Source organism: Tenrec ecaudatus, chromosome 1, assembly GCF_050624435.1.
Source record: "Tenrec ecaudatus isolate mTenEca1 chromosome 1, mTenEca1.hap1, whole genome shotgun sequence".
Taxonomy (NCBI): domain Eukaryota; kingdom Metazoa; phylum Chordata; class Mammalia; order Afrosoricida; family Tenrecidae; genus Tenrec; species Tenrec ecaudatus.
Genome location: NC_134530.1, coordinates 155,781,233 through 155,802,055, shown reverse-complemented (window position 1 = coordinate 155,802,055; position 20,823 = coordinate 155,781,233). Strand labels below are relative to the sequence as shown.

Genomic DNA, 20,823 nt, shown 5'->3' with positions numbered 1-20,823 from the left:
GGGCCGGCTCTGAGCTAAAAGTTTTGTCTGGAGACATCCCAGAAGTCCGAGGGATGCCTGTCTCGAAGAGTTCAGGAGTCAGAAAGGCTGGCAGGATCCCCTGAATCACTCCTGGGCTCACAGGACGTACAGGCTGTAGCAAACTCGTCCGGATGTCCTGTCCACTTCCAGCCAGCTCAGCATGCCTCCCTCTGAGACAGCCCGTCTAACCGAGCATCACCGAGGTCTCCTCAGCTAGCCACCAACCAGGACCTGCTGTGGCAGCTGTGGCCAACCCACAGGCAGGAGCACACCTACCTGTGGTGGAGGGAAGGAGAGGTGTGTGCACCGTGATGAAATCGCAGAGGGGCCAGATCTCGTCCAGGGGCAGCTGCTGAACTCCGAAGGAGGACGAGACCTCTGGAGAGATGATGGGGTCGTACCCTACAGTCTGAGCAGAAGCCAGAGAGAGCTTGTCATGATTGCTGCCATCATTCACATGGGGGGGGGGGCGAGGGGGCTACCACCTGTTGAGCAGTTACCATAATCCAAACACTAAGCTGAGCCTAGCTGCAAACACTGGTTTAATTCCCACAACGGCCCAATGGGTTGCTCTTATTTGCATCCCCCCACACCTTTAGGTGGCTAGCCTGGGTTTGTTGACACCCTCTTTCCTTTCCCCTGGCTCCCCTTCTCCTGTGTCCCTCTGGGACCATCAGTACCATTGTTTTCTCCTCTGGATTGTATATCCCCCCTATCTTATCTGGATAAACATGCAGAGACAATAATAAGCACAAAAACAAGACAGAGCAAAACAATCAAAACAAAACAAACCCAACGACAACAAAAGAAAAGCCTATAAATAGTTCCAGGTCTGTTAGTTGACCTTTAGGAGTGTTTTCCAGCATTACTTTTCATAAAAAGCTTACAAGGCATCTAGTCGTGGAGGGCCTAGCTTGGTGACGAAGATCACACCACAGTACAAGGGACTAAGGCAGATCTGATCTTGGTGGGGACAAGAGGTGGAACATGGCACATACTGACAGGGAAGATGGGGAAGGGACCATGTTGAACCCTGGTCTAGACTGGTCAGGGAAGACAGGGGTCCCCAAAGCAAAGGGACTCCCTGAAGCTGCTGAGAAGGAAGAGAGATCGGATCCTGCGAAATGGAGTCAGAAAACTCCAGCAAACTCCACCAGTTTATGAAACTGTCCAACTGTAGATTAGTGATAGGACAGAGATGCTGCCGAGACAATGCTCCAACGAAAGAGGAGAGGGTGTGTGTGTGTGTGTGTGTGTTGTTGTTGTTTTGTTAGGTGCCAACCATAGCAACCCTAAAACACAGCATGTAACACTGCCTGGTCCTGCACCAGCCTCATGATTGCTGCTGTGTCTGAAGCCATGGTTGCAGCCACTGTGCCAGTCCAGCTGAGGGTCTCCCTGTTTTGCTGACCCTCCACTTTGCAAGCACGATGTCTTTTTCCAGGGACTGGCCTCTCCTGAGAACATGCCCAAAGTACATGAGACAATATCACCACCCTAGCTTCCCCAAATTCGGACTGTAGTTCCCCCCAAAACAGATGGGTTTACTCTTCCAGCAGCCCGTGGGACTTTCAGTGTTCTTGGCCAGCACTGTAATTCAAATGCATCAACTCTTCCTGGGTCCACCTTATTCAAAGCCCAGTCTTTGCATACATAGGCGGTGATTGAAAATAACGTGGCTTGGGTTCGGCACACCTCTGTCCTCACAGGGATGTCTTTAACACTTTAAATAGATCTTGTGCAGCAGATGCGCCCAATGCAATATGTTAAAGTCCTGATTGGGTGTGTAGCCATAGCCAAACAGTGCAAATATTTCAATAGCATTTACTGTGAATCAGATGTTTTTATCTACACTGATTATTTAGTGGTTAGACACGGTTCCTTCCCCATTTTACAGATGAGGAAACTGAGGCACGGGAAGTTACATCATGTATCCAAGGTCACAAAGTTAGTAAATGATAGAAAACCCACAGCCATCAAGTCAGTGTTGGCTCATAGTGAGGGTTTCGGACATGAACCTCCTGTTTTGCTTACATGGTGAGTTTGAACTGCCAAGCTTTGGGCGAGCAGTTCAATGCTTAAACCACATTACCACCTGGGTAGATGGTAGATCTGGGATACAAACCAGGTGTTCTGGCGCCAGGGCCGGCACTCGATGTATCTCACTGCCATCAAGGTGTTGCTGACCCAGAGCAACCCAATGAGATAGGGTAGACCTGCCCTGTAAGGTTCTAAAACTGTAACTCTTAACAGGAGTAGAAAACCCCACCTTTCTCCTGCAGAGCAAAAGGTGATTTCAAGCCACTGACATTGCAGCCAACCTGTAACCATTCTGCACCAGGGCTAGTGGTCCCTGCACTATGTGTATAGGCTCTCAACAGGGGTTGTAAGCCTGGCAAGAAGGGCAGGTGCACACATGGGACCTCTGTCACGTGGCGGTCAGGCGGGAGGGCACCACAGTCCCTGGAATGGTGAAAGGAGAATGGACTGCGATGAGAGAGGACCACTCCTCTCCTGCATCTGAGAGTCTTAGATTCCAGCCCTACATCCTCCAGCACAGTGAGGGCAGTGCCTGATGGGCCACCCGACCGACACAGACACCTGGGCAGAGGGAAGCCCAAAGGGTCTGACCCCCCAGGAACTGCAAAGCCCTATCCACTTTCTGCCTGGTCAGCCTGAGGCCCTCTCAGCTCTGTGAGTTTTGCCCACATCCTCAATACTGACGAAGTCGGGGGGAAGAGACTTGGGAACACTAAGTCTCAGAGGTACTCATGTCCTCAAGAAGGCAGGGCAGGCAGCAGGACCCAATGTCATCAGCTGTGATGCAGGAGCCTTAGATCTGCTTCCTGGCACCATCACTGCCAACAGCATCAAGGTGGAACCAGCGTCCCTGGCCCCCAAACCTGGGTCCTTGAACAAAAACTGCCCTCCTCCCTTCTCTTGGGGAGGATGAAATGTCCAGGGGAGGAGATAGCATCTCGGCCCTTGTTGCTACAAGTCTTCTTTGTCTGGCGGCTCTGAGAATGGCTAGGACAATGGGTCCATTCATCGCTAAGCCAGATGGACTTTTTTTGCATGTGGAGTGGGACCAGCAAGGATCACAGAGCCAGGTCAGCTGACCCAGTTCACAGAACTCTCTCGCCTGCCTGGCTCTCAGGAGCCAAGGAACAGCCGGAGCCTGGCAGGAGGCAGGGTCTGCACTATGTGCCGGGCCCCCACCCCCGCACCCCTGCCAATGAGGGCTTCCCTCGGGTTCAGGGAAAGGATGGGGCATAAGAGGAGATGGCCAACCGGGATGAGCTCACCCTCTTTCCTCCAGACACGGCGTCTCCTTCCTCCACAGACCACCACAGGGAAAGGCTTTGGCGAGCTCCCCCTTGCTCTCATTGTGCCCTGGCGACAGCCAGCGCGGGCCAGAGCGGAATCAGCCCGCCCTGGTGGGGGGTAGGGGGAACTGATTTGAGTCTGTTCGGTGTTCTGGATGCCAGGCCAGCATAGACGCACTAAGTCTCAAAGTTACAGCGTCTTATTCAGCAACACTATTGAAACGTTTCATGCGGCAGGAACCGCCTACATAGAATATTCTCCACCAGGAAGGGGACCATGCTAGGAGACCCGTCACAAGGGTCATCCTGGACCCAAGAAATGTGGGCCTGCGCAGGGTCCTGATGTCCTGGGATCCCTAGCTGTTGGAGCACGTCTCTGGACACATCAGCCAGAGACCCTTGCTACAGCGGAGCTACGGAGGGACACCCCAGGGATGCCCCCCCCATCCCAGCCCCAGGATAGACCCCGGGCGCTGGTGCAGCTGAGAAATCCTTGGTTCTCTGGGGTGCCCTGTAGGGAGCTCTCCTAGCCGGGGCCAGGGGAGGCCCGGCAGGCCTGCTCGGAAGCACTGCTGTCTGGGCAGTGGAAGCAGAGCAGAGCCAGGAGCTTCAAGGAAAACCCTAGCTTCTCTCTGGCCTAGAGCCAACGTGTTTTGGTTTTAGAGACTGAGCTCTTGTTCCCTGTGTCCCTGACCACCCCCCACGCTCAGTTAAATCTTGCATAGAAACCAAATGCAAAACAAAACAAAAACCTGTTGCCACTGAGTCGATTCTAATCACCCGTGTCAGAGTAGCCCTGTGCTCCAGGGAGCGTTCAGTGGCTGGGTTTCTGGAAGTGGATTATTGCCAGGTCTTTCTTGCAGGGGGCCTCTGAGCATACAGGCTTGAGCCGCCCACCTACCGAGGGCAGCAGAGCATGCTGAAACCCACCCCACATGAGAAGGCTACACTTCAAGCTGTGAAGTTGAAGGACCAGTACCCCACCCTTTGCGGTCCCCGTTGGCCCTCTCCCCACCCCCACCTTTTTCCCTAAAGCACCCTTCCAGAACCAGTGGCTCTGGAGAGAGTTGGAGGCCCACTGCCGCCGGGCCCGAGATGTAGAGGGGGCTAAGCAAAACAGAGAAAACCTACCTCACTGCCATCGAGCCTAGGCCGACTCATAGCGATGCTGTCTGACAGGGTAGAAGGAACGGCCCCTGTGAGTTTCTGAGACTGTGACTCTTTATGGGAGTAGAAGCCCATCTGGCTCCAGGACCTGTTTACCTTGCAGTCATTAATGGAAGACAGCAGTGTGGGTACTGGGCAAAGAGCAGCAGACTGCAAGTCTGAAGACCCCGGCTCTAGACGCTACCACTTCCTCTCTTGAGCATATCGTCTGACCTTCCGAGCCTCAGTTTCCTTTTCTGTAAAATCAGAGCAACAATGGCCCACAGGACTGTTGTCAGCACACCGGCCCTCACGGAGCACCAGCCCCATCTCTGAAGGAAGAGGAAGCAACTGGGTGGCTCTGGGTTCAATGTCCACCCCTCTGAGCGAATGTCCAGCTCATCCTCTGACTGGAAGGGCAGGCATGTGGTTTGGCCCCTCGGGGAAAGCACTGATAAGAAAGTATAAGGCTCAGCTCCTGACAGGCTTGGGTCTGCCTACATGTCCTGGGGCTAAACCAGCGTGAATGTTCAGGTTGTGTCTTCAGCGCTCTAGCCAGTTACTCATTAGCAGCAAAGGGTACACGTTGAAGACGCATTCTACAGCATAGGGACTCTGTGTTTCAGAAAACCCCCATTCTGCCTGCTGCCAGGATGAGGTGGCATGCCTAGTTCCCACCTGTCCCTGTGTCCGATGGACTGTCGGGAGAGGTGGACTGACACAGACTTCTAGTCCCAAGTACCCATCACGCCTGCAGCCAGGTGGTGCGGGCTAAGTCCCGGAAGAGCTAACTGGAGCCCTTTCCCTTCCCTGAGTGACCAGAACCCATGAAGCAAGCAAGGGAATCAAGGTGGCGTGCCTGAATCTAAACACAGCTCTGACGGGGTCATACTCTGCAGAGGGGTCAGGTGCCAGTCAATGGTCAACAGCCATTGATTAGCAGTCTGGGTGACAGGTCAGTCTGGGTTGAGATCCCAGGCTCCAGGGAAAGAAAGGACGTGATAAAAGGAAATCTTCGCATCCATGCCTGGGCCCTCCCAAACGGAACCACTCAAGAAACCATGCCTTTGTCCTCATTCAGGCAACAGGGCTCCTGAGAGGCTGCCCCACCCCCACCTGTTCTCCCTATAACACCCTGGTCTTCAGTCCTCTCAGCTCTTTCCTATGGCTGCACCAGGAACTCACAATTTCACAAAGACCAAGTCACCCATGAAAAGTGGATGCTCAAAGATGCCAGGGCTTTACACTTTTAAAGGCCCCTGCTTCCACGGCACTGTCAATGCCCACCCGGTGGTCATCCAGTCTTGCATGCGTATCTGCTGTGATGGCGAACTTGCTTGCTCTCTAGACCGACCACCCATTCTATTTGTGAACAACTCGTCTGCGTAACTCAGACCCATCGATTCCCCCTCAGCTTTACATAGGAAGCCAGACGCTGAGAAGGCTGCATGACTCTTCAATAGGCTGACTCCCCAATGTTGATGGGGCTCAACAACCCCAACACCTTCAGCTTCCCCTTAGGATGCACAGACAGGCCTCCCGGCCATCTCTTCTTGTCTCTAGTACCTCCACAGGTTCACAGAGCACGGGGCCCTTCAAAGCTCATAGTACCTGCAGAGAAAGCCTGCCTGACCAGTCCAGAGCTCCCTCCCTCTGGAACCTGGACTTCTTTTAAAGCTGCCAAGTCTTCCCCAGGCACACCACTGGAGGAACCATGGAGCTCTGGTCAGCTAAGACCCTAGAGGTATTTCCTAAAGGCCTTTGTGTCTAGATTTTGCATCCACATGGGGGTGGTGAAAGGTCACCCTATAAATGGTCTGTTAAGGTAACTAGTCATTCCCGTTTCCTTTGGGCGTTTAGGGCCTGATCCAGGCTTAGCTAGTGGGTTAGTTACCCAGTGCTGCGGCAGAAATTCAATTTTCTCAGTTTGCTGCTGTTGTTAGGTGCCATCCCACTGGCTCCAACTCATGGCGACCCTACGTTCTTGTGACACCCTCACAACTGTTGTTGTGTTTGAGTGAGTTACTGCAGCACCTGTGTCCATTCAGCTTGTCGAAGGCCTTCCTGTTTCCCACTGGCCCTCTGCGTTACCGAGCCTGGTGTCCTTTCGCACAGACTGTCTCTCCGGACAGGCAGCAAGTCCAAAAGTAAAAGTGAGACAAAGCCCCACCAACCTCCATGCTAAGGAGCTGTATGTACTCCTGACATAGGTCCGTCTATTCTTCTGTCAGATAGTTTCAGCATTCTTCCCTTGGACCACCGTTCAAATAAATGCATAGATTCTTCTTCTTGGGTCTTTCAAATTCACATGCAGATGAAGCTAGAAGACTGAACATAAGTCTGCCTCCAGAGGAATGCCCGATTCCAGAGGAACGCTTTCCCTGCCAGCCCCGGGGGAAGGATACAGTGTCTGCTCAATTGTAACCTCCCTGTGCATAACATCTTTCATCCCTCATCTCTCCGCTGCCACCCTGTTCGATCTCTTTTATCTTTCCAAAGAGATTAATTGAGCACACACCCTACATGAACCTTGTCTTATTAACCTAAGACAGCAACTGGAAGATTAGGGTGCAGAAGGCGTACTTGGGCGAGACATCATTCCATCTACCTCTACCTCTCCCTGCTTCCTGTCATCCACAAATGGTACATCATCTTGCTTGTTGTTGTGAATGGGCAAGGCAGAGTCCCGAACGTTCCAGTGTAATCGCCCCTTCTCCAGAGTAAGGCGGGTCTACCCTTCTACCCAGAGCCCCGGTGGTGTAGTGGTTATGTGTTGGGCTGTTATCTGGAAGGTCAGCAGTTCAAAACTACCAGGCAGCTCAGAAGGAGAAAGATGAGCCTTTCTACTCCCATAGAGTTACAGTCTGGGAATCCCACAGAGGCAGTTCTACCCTGCCTATAGAGTTGCCATGAGTGGGCATTGACTCGATGGCAGTGAATAGTAATCCTTCCACCAGTGACTAAATCCCTGAACTTTCTAACTCCACGCTTACATCCTTGGTCCTAACCCTAGGGCCTCATGACCCCACTGTCACCCTGTCTGTTCCAGCTCACAGCTGAACTGCTCCGTAGAGTTCCCCAGGGTGTAAATCTTTATGGAAGCAGACAGCTGGAATGGTTGATGTGTTTGACCCTACTGCTTGACCACCATGCCACCTCCGCTCCTTGGAATCATAATGCTGTTGTTAGGCACCATTAAATTAGTCCCAACTCATAACACCCCTGTGTACAATAGAAGGATGCACTCCTGGACCTGTGCCATCCTCACAATTGTTCCTATTGCGTCAGCCACTGTGCACGTCCATTTCTTTGAAGGCCTCCTTCTTTTTCACTGCAAGCAGGATGTCCTTCTCCAGGGACTGATCTCTCTCCTGACCCTATGTCCAAAGAATATTAGCTGAAATCTTACCCTGCTTGCCTCTAAGGAGCACTTTGGCCATATCATAATAAACCTCACCAAAGATTTGGTAAGAAAGTCCAAACATACAAACAATCCAATCACATGGGGGAGAAAACCAGTCAAGAATAGGAGAACACAGAAAGTGAGGCTGATCGCCGCCATGGACAACTGCTCTCCTAGTCTCAAGATCAGACGGACTGGGTGGTACTCAGTTAACGACGCTTTTGATCACATTCTATAGAAGAATCCGGACAGAATTCCAACTTCTCGTAGACTCCAGACTTTCTGGAGCCATGGAGACTGGCTGGACTCCTGAAACTATTGTCCCGAGATAATCTTTAAGCCTTAAACCAACAATGGCCCCGGAAGTCTTCTCTAAACCAAACAGTGCAGTAGCATCAAAGCTTCTTAAACTGTGGGTCGAGACCCCATTGGGGTTTGTGTAAATGAGTGTGGGGGTCGTGGAAAACTTGGCAACAGTAAAAGGACTCTGAACTCACAGTGACCAAAAATGAAGTCAAGATCAAAGGCGTACTCAGCCTGCGGAGGTCCTGGCAGCATTTGTCCATGCTGCCAATTTGGGGCGTAAAGGGTCTCCAGTAGAAAAAGTTGAAGTCTTGGTAGAGTTTAAGGAGTCAAGAACACGTGCCTTGAGCATTACGCTCTTTAAATGTACCTCCATGGGACTAGATTGGCAACCGCAACTAGAAAGAATAGAAGGACTCTGGAGGGGCGGCGGGGGTGGAGGCAGCGGGTTTATGTTCATGGAGGAGGAACAGGAGGAGGTTGAGAAGGGTGGGAAATCTTGAAGATCAAGGTCACTGACGTGCTCTGGTAGAATTTGTTGAATCGATGACCCTCCTGCCGTGTATATCTCAGAGCAGTGCTTCCTGTTGCACTGCCAACAGCACAAATTAAATAGATACTTTTTAATGTCAACATCCATCATTGGCATAATGGCCAAATAGAAAGCAAGTGATCCATTCAATAGAATACCATTCAGTAATTTTTAAAAAGTATTATCTCTGTGTTCCAAGACATATATTTCTTAACCACACACGCCCACAGCATCCTAGCCCTAAAGGCACACAGGTACACCTGTTTCCTCCCTTTAGGCTTTGTGTCATCACGAGCTTTGATGGAAGGTCAGCCTTTAGCTTCTCCCAGTCCAGAATGCCCTAAAGGACTCCCCTTACCTTCATCCCAAAGGACTGCATCCGCGTGGCTACTTCTCTCCCTATTCTGCCAAGGCCAAGAATTCCCAGGGTCTTTCCATTCAGCTCCATCCCCATGAACTGCAATCAAACAGGCAAAGTCAGCACCAGGAGTGAATCTTGGCAGTAGGCCCAGGCTGGGAGAGGCGGGACGGCTGCTCACCTTCTTCCGGTCCCATTTGCCATTCTTCATGGAAGCTGTCGCCTGGGGAATCTGTCTGCAAGAAAGACACACATTCAGTGGGCCCTCCCAAGACCCAGGCAGCCCTGGAAGGAGAAAGTACCTCAGCCTGTACACCCATGGGCACTCAACCCCTCGCGCATCGAATGCAGTCTAGTTCTGGGATCCCAGGGGTGGGTAAAGAGGTGAAGCAGAGAAAGACCTGACTTACAAGCCAAGGCGTCTGGAAAGAGACCCTGGTTCCACCTCAGCCACCAAAAGGATGACTTGGGGGTCTAAGCAATACAGTGCTTCGGGATTTGTAGGGTTGCTGTATAAGAATTGACTCGATGGCAGGGAGCTTAAAATGGGGATTAGAAGCAATCAAATCAGAGCCTAAAGTTTAAAAGCATTTAATTTGTTCAAGGCTGCAGCCTACAGTTGGAACCCTGACTCAATTTTTGCTATTAAGTTCAGACACTATTTGAGTGGCTTCTGTTAATTTCCCAGTGACTCTGACCATTGTACTGCAAACATTTCCATGTGTAGACAAGTCAAAAGAAAAAAAGTATAGGGAAAAGCATTTTGACCTCAGAAAAATCATGGTTAAAACTTGACTATATATCAAGCAGGAAGAGTAAATTAATTAGTTATGGCTAGTTCAATTAGTTGGTATGGCTCTTCTATGCAGTCTTTGTACCCCCAAACAAATGTCTGGGTGAGATCCTGCAAATTGGGTGTGTAAAACTTTTAACACGAGGACTGGTCAGCCTGGCCATTCTACTGGGCCTAAAGTGAGACATCTCAGTAGCAAGAACTGAGGATCTCATAGTCATCAAGGAAGAAGCGTCACAAGCTGAGCACATTTGAGATCTCTGCATGCAAAAGTTGCAGCTGCCGGAGCCTGGAGACCATGAGCCAGTGGGAGGGTTCCTGGCCCCCAGAATCAGTAAAGCCAAGTTCCTTCAGGTAATAGGGTGGTTTGTAGAGTGGTGTGTCCTTTGGGCATTTATCAGTACTTAAAGGGGGAAGCAGGCAGAGGTCATGGACCGAGAGCACAAAGACCAGACAGATGTGCCTGCCAGCATGACTGAGCAAAAGTACAACAGAATTGTATCCTGAACATTTCTGATCCTGACTTGTTACCTGTTAGCTTGCCTAATCAACCCCAGAATTGTGAGAATTATACTTTCTGTGAACTCTGTGAGGTCATTGCAATGGGTAAACCCAGCAGAAAGAGTGTGTGTGGAGGGCAGTTGCGATCAAAATAGGTAAAGAAGGCTGGAGGGTGGAGCCATGTCTGACTTCTGGCTCAAAGAAATCATCCTTGGGCAGATGGGGAGTTGGATTCTCCTTCCCCCTCATGAAGCCAGAGGACATTACCCCTGCGGAAAGTAGAAAAAGCTAGGGAACTTGACTGGACATGCCTTCTTACAACAAACAAGATGCTTCTCGTCCTTCCAATAAAGACCCTCCTTACTGAATAGACAGACACCAATGATTCTTCAAAAAGCAATCCTGAGAGACCAGGCTTCCTGATCAGATGAAGACTTTGCCACCCCAAATACTGTGGTCTTCAGACACCTTTCAGATCTGGAGCTGAGCTCACTCCTGTGCTAGAACCATCAACCAACCATTCCAGGTCAGAAGGGCAGCATTTACCCAAGGATAAAGTAAAGAGGGTTAGGAGGAGGAATGGAAGCAAGAGGAAGTGGGAAATAAATATAAAGCTTATCTCATTCACATACATGAAGTAAACATAATTTTATGCATTTCTCAAAGTGTTGACTAAAATAGTGAGATGTAGAGTTGTTCTATACAAAAACTGAAGAGTTTTTCATACATTGCCAGAGTACACTTTCCATTTTAAGGATGGAAATATTTCCAATATTATTATGTGGAAAAGGCAACCATTTACAATATTTATCATTCAAGTGCATGAGGTAAAATTTATTTCCCATGTTTCCAAAGTACTGTTTGTATTACAGGCATAGGAAAGTTTCCGATAGGCTTTGTGAATGAAATATATGTATGTGCCATTTCTTACATCCATGAGTAGGACGTCTACAGCGTTTCATGTTTGCACAATCTAAGACTGAGAAAGTTGTCAGCCTTTGCTGTGAACGAGAAACCAATGAACAGCCTCTCCCATTCGATTCCATGAAGTCAGAAGACTTCAACATGTTTTCAAAATAATCTTTGCATCACAAACCAAGAATGTTTCCAATACTTGTGTAAAAGACAATGGTGATAGTTTCTTCCATTGTTTAAAGAAACCATGGCAATCCAGTAGTGATTTAGCAAATCTATGGAAAGAAAATGCTTTATTAAACTGTGATATTGTTTCTGTTGTTGACTTTGTCGTGTTCTTTGGACTCGGGCAGATATTGTTCTGATGGAATAGCCAACATTTGTTGTCTTTTCGCGGCTACAGAATACAATTTAATTTCTTCACTTGTGGCAATTTCCCCCAGAGTAACATCAGGTACTCCAAAATATAAGCCACTATCTTCACCTTCCTAGTCCATCAAAATGAATCCTATTATTTTAATTTCTGCTGTGCAAGGAGAGATCTGATTACTCCTTCTTTTTTGTTGCTGTTGAGTGCCTTCAAGTTACCTCCACCTCAGAGCGACCGTATGTGCCACAGCCCGGGGGAACAGTACCTGGCCCGGTGCTGCAGTTTCCTCACAATGTCAGGTGTGAGTCCGTTGCAGTCATCGGGTCAGTCCATCTCATCTGGGGACTTCTTTTGCTGATCTCCCAGGCATAATGTCCTTTTCCAGGGACACGTCAGGAGCAGTCATCCTCACTCCGGGAGCGCTCTGGCTGTATTTGTTCTGAGACAGATGTAGTTCTCTTCTGGCAGTCCATGGTTCTTGTAATATTCTCCACCAACACCACAATTCAAGTGCATCATTTCTTCCTTGGTCTTCTTTGTTCATCAGCCAGCTCTCTTGAATTCTTCCTTTATCATTTCTTAAATCCTCAGGCTGGTTTGTTCAGAGAAGGTACCCAAATCCAGATTGTTCCATTCTGACCTGACTGCCTGTCCCGCCCTGTCTACCATGCGCACCACTCTTCTGCCTACTACCAAATAGACTCGCTTCTCTTCTCCTCCTATTGGTCCCCACGGCAGTCAGATCTTCTCACGTGCCTCTGGGAGGGAACAGAGAAAGTGTCAGCTGGGGCAAAGTTAGCGATCAAAAGGTAGAGCTAAATCCTGGGTCATCGTGGAAGTTTCTGGAGGCAAACAAAGAGAAGAGATGGCTATCTAGCCTCGCCGGCTTTCTTGCAAGCCAACAACTTCAGAGTGGAGTGTGTGCGAGCATCAAAATAAGTATCCTAAGGTATTGTGCTTACATTTTCACTTCACTGAACAATACCTTCACATACACCAACTTAGCCATTGTTACATGTGCAATCTAGGGATATTGATCACATTCAAGTTGTCTATCCTATTTCACCCTTTTCCAAATTATTTTCCCTCGTTAGCATATGCTCACAGACCCCCAAATTTGATTCCATATAGATAGTTCTTAAAAGAGCACAACTGCTAAAGGCAGACATTCTTTGCTACTTAAGCTACGTGATAATTTGATGCAAAGTAGACTTCAGGGGATATATTAAGTTTGAGGCTTAAAGAGTACTTCAAGGCAATCATTTTAGACATTCATCCAGCCTTCGTGGCTCCAGAAAGTCTGGAGTTCATGGAAATTTGAAATTCGGTTCTACAATTTCCCCTTTTGATCAAAATGTTACCGCAGAGTCTTTGATGGCCATGTTCAACGATGGTAGCCAGGGCACCATCCACTTCTTGTCTTGTGGCAAAGGGGGTAGTTAGTTATACATGGAGGAAATTAGCCACACATTCCATTTCCTCTTCATCACCCTAACTTTCCTTTGCCGACTCTTGGGTGCCTACAGATAGTTCCAAATTGGGGGAACTGCACCCCGAACTCTTCTCTTTCTTTCTTGGTACATTTTTTCATTGATAATGAGTGCTGCATACAAAGAGTAATTTGCTTCTGGTATTACCCTTGGGTATGTTCACTATTAAGAATTACAAAGATAGTAATAACAAAAGAAATTAAGAATAGGGGGAAAACTCAAGGTATTTGACTTATATCAGAAGCAACTATTAACTGAGCACTTAGAATGGAATCCCATCATAATACAGTTGGAGACCCTCTATAGAGACCATTTGTTGTGCCTTGGATAGCTGATTGTAGGTTTTGAAGTCCCTAGTCCACCTACCCCCAACCCCCTGCAATAAACTACTGTATATACTTGAATATAAGCTGACCTGAGTATAAGCCGAGGTACCTAATTATTACCTGGTAAACCAGAAAATCTGATTGACTCAAGTATAAGCCTAGGGTGGAAAATGCAGAAGTTATTGGTGCGTTTCAATAATCAAAACAAATGAAAATAAAATTACTAAAAATTGAGACATCAGTGGGGTAATGTATTTAAATATTTATTTTAAATTAAAAAAAAACAGAAATAAAAGGACAACAAGTCATTTAACATCAGTAAACCAGCACAGTAAGTGGAAAATAGGTTCAACAAAAGCAATAAGGTATCAACAATGATACCTTAAGAGTACTATTCCCTGAGCTCAATCAGCAACCAAGCTAAAATGTAGAGTTAAAATCCTTCAAAACTGGATTCCTCATCATCATCCATATCCCAATGCAGAGCTTCAGCTGGTGTGAGGTCATCATAGACGCTGTCCTCACTGAGATCGCCGTCATCACCATCACTGCTGTCATTTTCATACAAAGCACGGTCTTCTCTGCCATCCATAGCATTACTAATACTGCATTTCTGGAAGGCACGTCACGTCGCACCATGTCTTCTGGAATGTCTTCCCAATGCATCTCGAACCCCTTTGCTATTAACTCTATGTCAGGCTTCATGAGATTTCCTCCTTTTGTTAGTCAGGCTTGACCAGATGACATCCATTCATGCCACATCCTGAGCACACAGTCTTTAAAAGGCTTATTCAAAGACACATACAGAGGCTGTAGTACAGATGTAAGCCCACCTGGTATAACAGTTAAAGTAACTTTATTAGATTTTGCCAATTTTTTTATGTCATCCAATAGGTGGGTTCTGAACATATCCCAAACAAGTAACCATGGCTTTTTCTTTAAGGATGCTTCTGGTCGTCGGTTCCAAATTTCTTCCAGCCATTTTTTTGTTCCGTCTTCATCCATCCAGCCTTTAACTTGTGCACGCACAGTAATTCTTGGTGGGAAATTGATCTTTTTAGGCAAGGTCCTTCTTTTAAAAATAATGACAGGATGCAGCTTAGTTCCATTAGCTAAACATGATAGAACAACTGTAAAGTACGTTTTTTAAATTTCCTGTGATTTTGAGAAAAACAGTTTTTTCTCCTAAACTTGCCACAGTTCTGTTGCTTGGAAGATCAAAAGTCATGGCAGTTTCATCCGTATTCCCAATATCTGCCAAGTCATAATTATAAATCTTTCTTTGTTTTATAATCAATGACTGGAATGACATAACATAGTTTTTTCGTCAAGGTCTTGTGGCAATTTCTGGGAAATCTTTGTTCATTGTCTCAAACATAGGCCAAACCTATTCATGAAGCGGGTACACCATCCTGCAGACGCAGCAAATTTTTCAATGCCTGGTGCTTTCTATTTGTCATCCTTAGCCATTGTAGAGCACGTACGTGGATTCCCATTTGTGTTACCCAGTAACCATGTAACCATTTTGACGACATTCCATAACCCATTTATGCAATTCTCTCTCTAGAGCCCCATAAAAAGACGTTAAACCATGGCAAGCTTTTTTAGCTTTTGGAATCTGTTCCAAGTCAGCCTTCATTTTCGGCCACTCCCTCACTTGTTTTTCGTCAACACAGAATTCCCTACTTGCAATACTGTTAATGCTCTCTTCTGCTTTTGACACAACCTTCATTTTGAAACCAGCCTCATATGACCGGCATTTTTGTTTTGGTCCAAGAGTATCCACTTCTAATAGGATACAAAACAAAAACAAGACTTTGAAAAAGAACTTTCATGGTAATACCCCATCCCCCTCACCTCCAAGCGTGCGATGTGTTAGCTGGAAGGAGGGGGCAGGGATTTCGGAGTCTGTGCGGGTGGGAGATGCAGGATGTGAATTAATACAGAGACCAGAGGGGAGAGATGGAGCGCAGCCACAGACACACCCTTACCAGTTCAGCTGCCTGCGTAAGTGAATCACTACAGGTGCTTCTGTAAATTGGAGCCGTCCACATCATAGGACGGCTCTGATTGGTTAGATGTGAGTAAACAAACGTTCAAAGACCTGCAGTGTCAGCGGGGGTTTGAATGAACAGCAGAGAAATGGCAATCACCTGTGAGATCATGGGCGCTCGTTACACCTCGCTGGGGTACCACTGACCCATGTATAAGCCGAACCCGTTTTCCAGCACATTTTTTGTGCTGAAAAACTCGACTTATGCACGAGTATATATAGTAGGTGATAGAACTGAAGCACCAACATGTGAAACCATGACGGACCTTAAACCTTCAAACCAAGAACCAATCCCAGGAGGTGTGTGCTTGTATGTACAGTCTCAGCACTTACTTTTTTCATTATTGCTGCATTTCTCTTCTTTGGGCCACTGTTTTATCCAGCCTCCTAGAATCGTACACTCCAGAAATTCATGCTGTCTGTTCAAAGTCCCCCACTGAGAGGCCCTGCTCACCTGCTCTCCACGCACACTGTGCAATTCTCTAAATATCAGAGTCCAACACATCTGTTATGCTCAGTTCTCTTGTCGTGTCAATCCATAGGTAGGCACAGAGATTCCCCAGGGAAGGCAGCTTTTTGTTTCACTGAATTACAATCTGGATTTGTAAGATTAGTGACAGAAGTGTGAGGGCCTTACGAGTCAGTGGGAAGCATAGCTCTATGTATGAAATAACAACAGCAACAAAAACACTCACTGCCATTGAGTCAATGCCAACTCATAGCCACCCTACTGGTAGGGTCCAACTGCCTCTTTGAGTTTTCAAGACTGCTAACTCTTGTTATGGGAGCAGAAAGTCTCATCTGTCTGTCACAGAGCAGCTGGTAGTTTGAAAAGCTGACCTTGCAGTTAGCAGGCCAACACTGTAACCACTACACCACCATGGCTCATTTTTTAATGATTCTGTTTTCTTTTTTAGGGCTCCTTGTGTAAGATAACACTTGAGCTTAATCTTGAAGGACAAAGTCAGGTTGCCTGGACAAAGACTGCAGGAAGCGAGGCTCCAACAGTAATTGCAAAGCATAGAGGCCAGCGAAGGCCAGTGCTCAGAAATGTACTGCTCTGGCTACAGCATAGGATGGATGTCCAGACAGAAAAATGAGGGTGCGGTAACAGGAAGGGTTCCGTCAAGGAACAATCAGTTCCCTGGGTACTGAGTAGCAGACCTACCTCGCCCCCTCCTCTCTCCATTTGTAATCACTGGGAACCTGAGGAGTTGTTGACCTTTGGATGTTGATGGAACCAGTGTAATGAATGTTCATCAGAGAGACTAATCGCCTGAAGGTTCTCAGCGCTGTCAGCATCCCCAAGCTAAAATAAGTCTACTTCCCTGTCAGGAGCCACTGGACGGACAGGCTTTGCTAAGGGCGGGGCTTACCTGGCCAGGCACATGATCATCCCACAGGTGAGCTCCGCAGCACTGAGGCTGTTCCCGTTGGGGGTGCTAAAGACCAAAGACAAGAGGGGATACATCAGTGCACCCAGACCCAGGACGCCCACTCCTGCCCCACGAGATTGGGAGAGCTACATGTGGCTCCGCCCTTCAGCTGTGCTCCTTCCAGACGCCCCTACCTGCAGAAGGCACAGGATCCTTCCAGCGCCATGCCTAAGTCTTGCTCAGCCTGATTCTGTGAGGGACGGGTGGTGGGGGTTGTTAGGTAAAGTCAAGTTCACTCTGGCCCACAGTGGCCCGGTCACACTGTGACATAGACTTTCCCTTTTGGGGGGGACAGCTTGTCCTTTTTCTCTCCCAGAGCCTCCCTTAGTGTGGGTTTCAAACACCTTCCATTGAGCAGCCGAATGCTGAACCATTGTGGCGCCAGGGCTCATGGGATGGGCGGGTAGCCCACAGCCACCCAGTTGATGCCACTGCCTAGTGACCCTAATGGGGCAGAGTTGCTTTGCTCCATAGGGCTTCCGAGGCTGTAGACAGCCGCATCTTGTTCCTGCAGAGCAGCTGGTGGGTTTCGAACCAGCAGCTCTGTGGTTGGCTAGCAGCCCAAGGCATCCATCACTCACAGTGTAACCAGGGCTCCTCGGTGAGTGGGCGAGTCTGTCTCCTTTCCCACAGATGCCCACCACATTACGTTTGTCAGTAATAACGCCGCTTCTTTGACCTCCGGCTAGCTGTCTGCTCCGCTCACAGTAAGTCCGGAATGGAGAAGGGTGTTATTTACTAGACTCCTCATACCCCACCCCCAGGGCTAGGTTGACTGTCCCCATTTTACAGAAAGGAGACTAGAGGTGGCCACCCACAAAGTTAGCCCTATTCTCAAGTCCCGTGCTGGGAAGACTTTAGCACAGATTCACTCTCCTTCTACCCCATTAGGTCTGTTCACCCCTGGAAATTAAGGGTACGTGGAGAAAAAGTCTAGTGATTCTGCTGGAGACATGAGGGGATTGTCAGAGTCAGTCTTTTCCCACAAGAAACCTGACTTCCGCCTCTCCCCCTACCACCAGCTTAGAAGGGGAGGCGTGAGGAGCAGGGCCTGGGGGTTGGCTGTGTCCAAGGCAAGAAAGAACGCTACTATTTAACCTTGTGCCTGTCTGTTATTGAGCAAGGCCAGCGACAGGCGAGCTAGCTACCTGCTACCCTACAGGGGCCCGTGGTGAGCAGGGGAGGGGAAAGACCTTGAGGACTTGAGGGAGGGCCTCAAGAGACGGGTACAGGCTCAAGGGTGGGGGCGCAGGTCCCAGGACAGGAGTCAGAAACGAGAGGGCTCGGTGCTGGTATGCTGGGCTTCTGCAAGGGAACACCTCTCGGCACAGGGAGCGAAGAAAGCAATGGGGTGGTGGCTAGGCTCCCTGTGGGGCAGGGAGGCAGAGGAAGGGTGTGGACTCCTATTACCGGCAGCAGCAGCATCTTCGTTCAAGGTGGAATAAGGCAGAGCTTCTACAAAGCCTGACCATGATCGGCGCAAGAGGCGGAGGCACAGGGAAAGCAGCTATACTCTTGAACGTCCTCCTCACGTGGGGTAAGGGGGTGGCACCTTGTGAGAGCACCAAGAGTCCCTACTTCAAATGGCCGAAAACCACTCAGCTCTGGGCCTTGATCATAACTCTGGACTCAGGGACCAAGACCCAGCGCTCCCCTCAGCTGCCCCGCTCAGCAGGACATGGCTTTCTCTCTGTCAAGAACCATACCAACCCCGCAGGCTCCCTGACTTACTTCATGACCAGGACGCCCTTCCTGGTGGCCGCCTCCAGGTCCACATTGTCCACGCCTGTGCCGGCCCTGCCCACCACCTGGAGCTTGTCTGCAGCGTTGATGACATCCGCAGTCACCTTGGTGGCCGAGCGGACAATAAGGCCTTCGCAGTCCTGAGGCAGGGGAGAAACCAAGGTCCACAGAGTTCACTTGAGATTCATATTCCCACTGAAAAATCGACTGTACCCTACCACCCACCACTGTCAATTCTGACCATGTGACAGAGCAGGATTGCTCCAATATGGCTTTCTTGACTGTGATCTTGGTGGCAGTAGATCACCAGGTCTTTCTTCCAGAGCTGTGAGGGGGGAATAATTACCAACTAACACCTTTAGCACCACCTTGAAACCTTGCCATTCCCAGACCCGCGCAGACAGGTTCATAGCCTGCTCACAGGCTTGTTTGGAATGCCTGTAATGAGTCAGAGATGTGGGCTAAGAGTCAAATCCTCTTCACTGAGAGTTGAGGAAAAACTGACTCATGGTGACCCCTTATGTGTCGTAGTAGAACAGGGCTCCCGAGGGTTTACAATGGCCGGCTTGTTGGAAGTGCACCACCAGGTCTATCTTCCTAAGCACCTGTTGGTTGGGTCCTCTAATCTTCCCATTACCAACCCAGAGCATTAACCGTCTGCCCAACTGGAGGCTCCACAGTGCTAGGACACCAAGTGCTCACGTGGCACACTCAGCACCCACTCTGGGGCTCTAGACAGCAGGCCTGTCTCTCCCTGGAGTGCGCCACGCCACCCGCTGCCAGGAGGAGCACCCAGGACCAGCTAAGTGGTGCGTATCCTTAATGGACTCTCAGTGCACGCCAGACGCATACAGGAAGTCAGAAACCATGGCCTGTTCATCTCGGTGAGTTCTCTATTTCTGCATGTTGCTTCGCCCAAAGTGAGTGCTCCTGGGTGCTGGCTGGATTTGAATATATGCTAGAAGGGATACCTGAAAAGTCTTTGTCATGTCTGGCCAGGATTCAAATGCCAGCTCCATCCCTCACTAGCTACGAGGTTCCAGCCCCTCTGATGTGGGAAGAGGTAATGAAATAAGATAGGTAATCCCTGGTCCCACTCAACCGACATCACCTTCTCATCTACATAACGAGGTGCTGGAGGGCAGAGGCAGCTCCATCTCTTTAAAGGCTCCTAAACAGGCACAAGGAGCCCTGGTGGCCTTAAGTTGGTGGTTAAAACCCACTAGCTACTTGGAGGGGAAAAGATGAGGCTTTCTGCTTCCATGTAGACTTATATCCTCTATGTATAAACTCCCATTAATAATAAATTTTAAAAAAAAACCTTACAGCCTTGGAAACTGACAATGGGCAGTTCTAGTCTACCCTATAGTGTTGTTACAAGTTAGAATTGCCTCCATAAGCCAAGGCAGGGGCTCGGTAACCTGGTTGAATAGATTGCTTTTTAAGTGAATGAAAGACAATGGTGGGAGGAACATTTCCTAAATCCGAATTCCAAGAAAGGGGCAGCAGGAGAGAACCATCAACTGCTATCTATCTGCAGAGCAACCCAGACAATATTCGACTGCAAAGGTGCACATGTGAAAAATGAGTCTTTTAAAACCATCACAGACCCTTCAGATGGGCAAGCCACACCCCAGGATGATCCAGGATGGCCCTTTTAGGTTCATATAGCATCTTCTGGCATCTTACCAGAACAAGGTCTTATTTTTGCCCAAATAGCAAATGAGGAGCCCTGAAATACTTAGCAGTCCGTACTCTGCCCCAGATGGCGAAGACAGCCAGGGCAAAAACACCCTGCTGGTAATCAATCCCAAGGCCAGAGTTCTAGTTGTAGGTCTGTCAGTGGCCAGCTGGTCCCTGTGGACAAGTCGAATCACTCCCTACCCCTAGTCTCCATCCGCACAAGGAGAGGACCAGAGCAGACGGCTTGCAGGTTCCTCCCAGGTCTGACCTGACAGCCGCCGGGGGTAAGCCTCTGCATTTTCCCCATGGCAGGACTCAGCTGGATCCAACCAGAACCTTCTCATTTCTCCCCGCCCCACCGCAGGGATTCTGGAACAGCCACATGAAGGCAGTTCCTAGGGTGAGGGCCCACACGGATTGACTG

General features: G+C 48.9%; 1 protein-coding gene across 1 annotated transcript in view; it reads right to left on the bottom strand.

The window, feature by feature from the left end:
• The window catches only part of PHGDH (phosphoglycerate dehydrogenase), a 44,136-nt gene that overhangs the window by 13,001 nt on the left and 10,312 nt on the right, over nucleotides 1–20,823 (bottom strand). Inside the window, exons 2-6 of the mRNA XM_075560111.1 lie at nucleotides 18,705–18,856; nucleotides 16,914–16,979; nucleotides 9,271–9,325; nucleotides 9,090–9,188; nucleotides 298–430 (exon numbers count right to left, since the gene is read on the bottom strand). Of these exons, the coding sequence (XP_075416226.1) occupies nucleotides 298–430; nucleotides 9,090–9,188; nucleotides 9,271–9,325; nucleotides 16,914–16,979; nucleotides 18,705–18,856 (505 nt within the window). The remainder of the gene's footprint in view (nucleotides 1–297; nucleotides 431–9,089; nucleotides 9,189–9,270; nucleotides 9,326–16,913; nucleotides 16,980–18,704; nucleotides 18,857–20,823) is intronic.